We start from the raw sequence: 2149 nt of genomic DNA on the forward strand, positions 1-2149 counted from the left end.
CTTACATTCAAAGTCTTCTATTTCAATAATATTTGAAGGTTTAGAATGAAGACTTCATAGTCTTTTAATCAGAAAAATTAACATATTTTAAAACTAACCACAATAACATGGGCTATCCATGGTAGTATTCCTATTTTGACTGGCATCCTTTTCTAAAACTTCAAGTATCTGGATCATATTGGCCAAACAAAAATACTTAAATAAACAGTAAGCAAATTTTGCTATGAAGACTTAAGCAAGTCTCATCGGACTTCTGTGGATACCAAGGAGCACTGATGACATTTGATGTTCCCTTTTGTCCCATCCCCATTACTACTACTACCACCTCTGGTCCCATGAGTAGGAGAGACTCCTAATGAGAGGACCTAATTCATGGAAACCCCTTGTATGAAAGCATCCTGATTCAAGGTGGAACTCAGCAGCCTCTTCCCCTGGGACATGAAGGAAAAAAGAGTATAAGGAGTTGTTCAGGAAACCACCTAAGAAGAATATCGTTTTAAAATTTTTGAGAAGAACTCACACACATTAGGCTACCTAGAAGTTCCTAAGAAGCATGGGACGCACTTTTAGTTTCTCGTTGGGAAAGCAACTGGAATTTTCTTTATTTTTTCCTTGTTGGATTTTACTCTCTATCTCAGTAGTTTCTTAAAGTAAATGTGTTTTGAAATTCTAACAAAAGCAGAGAGATTATTTTTCTAGGCTGTGGATTAGGGAAGAAGCTGAATTGATGAAATTGTCTTTTACATCTCTCCAACTGCTTCTCCACACCCTGTCCAGGAAGGCACAGACATGGAGACCAAGAACTACAGCAGTGACTCAGGCTTTATCCTCCTGGGCCTCTCTTCCAACCCTCGGCTACAGAAACCTCTCTTTGCCATCTTCCTCATCATGTACCTGGTCACCGTGCTGGGCAATGTACTCATCATCCTGGCCATCCACTCAGACCCCCGACTCCATACCCCTATGTACTTTTTCCTCAGCAACCTATCATTCATGGATATCTGCTTCACAACTGTCATTGTGCCCAAGATGCTGGTGAATTTACTGTCAGAGACAAAGGCTATCTCCTTCCTGGGATGCCTGATCCAGATGTACTTCTTCATGGCCTGTGGGAACACTGACAGTTACCTGCTGGCCTCCATGGCCATAGACCGGCTGGTAGCCATCTGCCACCCCTTCCATTACAATAGGGTTATGAACCCACGGCGCTGCCTCCTCATGCTGCTGGGTTCTTGCACCATCTCCCACCTGCACTCCCTGCTCCGTGTGCTACTCATGTCCCGCCTGTCCTTCTGTGCCTCCCATGTCATTAAGCACTTTTTTTGTGACACCCAGCCTGTGCTAAAGCTATCCTGCTCTGACACGTCCTCCAGCCAGATTGTGGTCATGACCGAGACCCTGGCTGTCATCGCGACCCCCTTTCTGTGCATTCTCTTCTCCTACCTGCGAATCATCGTCACCGTGCTCAGAATTCCCTCTGCAGCCGGCAAGTGGAAGGCCTTCTCTACCTGTAGCTCCCACCTCACTGTAGTGGCCTTGTTCTATGGGAGTATCACCTATGTGTATTTCAGGCCCCTGTCCATGTACTCAGTGGTGAAAGACCGGGTAGCCACAGTCATGTACACAGTAGTGACACCCATGCTGAACCCCTTCATCTATAGTCTGAGGAACAAAGATATGAAGAGGGGTTTGAGGAAATTAAGGGACAGAATTCACTCATAGAAAGAAAAAATTGATGGAATGTCTTAACTGGGAGATGACCCAAGAAATGATCATGTTATCTTTCCCTCCTATCCATTTTTTCACATGACACACTAAGAGGTCATTTAAAGTAGTGTTGAGAGGCGCCTGGGTGGCTTAGTCCGTTGAGCATCCAACTTCGGCTCAGGTCATGATCTCGCAGTTTGTGGGTTTGAACCCCACGTCCGGCTCTGTGCTGACAGCTCAGAGCCTGGAGCCTGCTTCAGATTCTATGTCTCCCTCACTCTCTGCCACCCACCCCACACTCTCTGCCACCCACCCCACACTCTGTCTCTCCTTCAAAAGTAAACAAACATTAAAAAACATTTTTTTTAGGGGCGCCTGGGTGGCGCAGTCGGTTAAGCGTCCGACTTCAGCCAGGTCACGATCTCGCGGTCCGTGAGTTCGA

At 46.0% G+C, this 2149-nt stretch overlaps 1 protein-coding gene across 1 annotated transcript; it reads left to right on the top strand.

Moving 5' to 3' along the window:
• Nucleotides 1–694: 694 nt before the first annotated feature.
• LOC109261272 (olfactory receptor 1L4-like) lies at nucleotides 695–1722 on the top strand. The gene has a single exon (XM_019439845.2). The coding sequence runs from the start codon at nucleotides 790–792 to the stop codon at nucleotides 1720–1722; it is 933 nt and encodes a 310-aa protein (XP_019295390.2). The 5' UTR covers nucleotides 695–789.
• The last annotated feature ends 427 nt before the right edge of the window (nucleotides 1723–2149 follow it).

This window comes from Panthera pardus, unplaced genomic scaffold, assembly GCF_024362965.1.
Source record: "Panthera pardus isolate Hobbes unplaced genomic scaffold, ASM2436296v1 HiC_scaffold_20, whole genome shotgun sequence".
In the NCBI taxonomy this organism is placed as follows: Eukaryota; Metazoa; Chordata; class Mammalia; order Carnivora; family Felidae; genus Panthera; species Panthera pardus.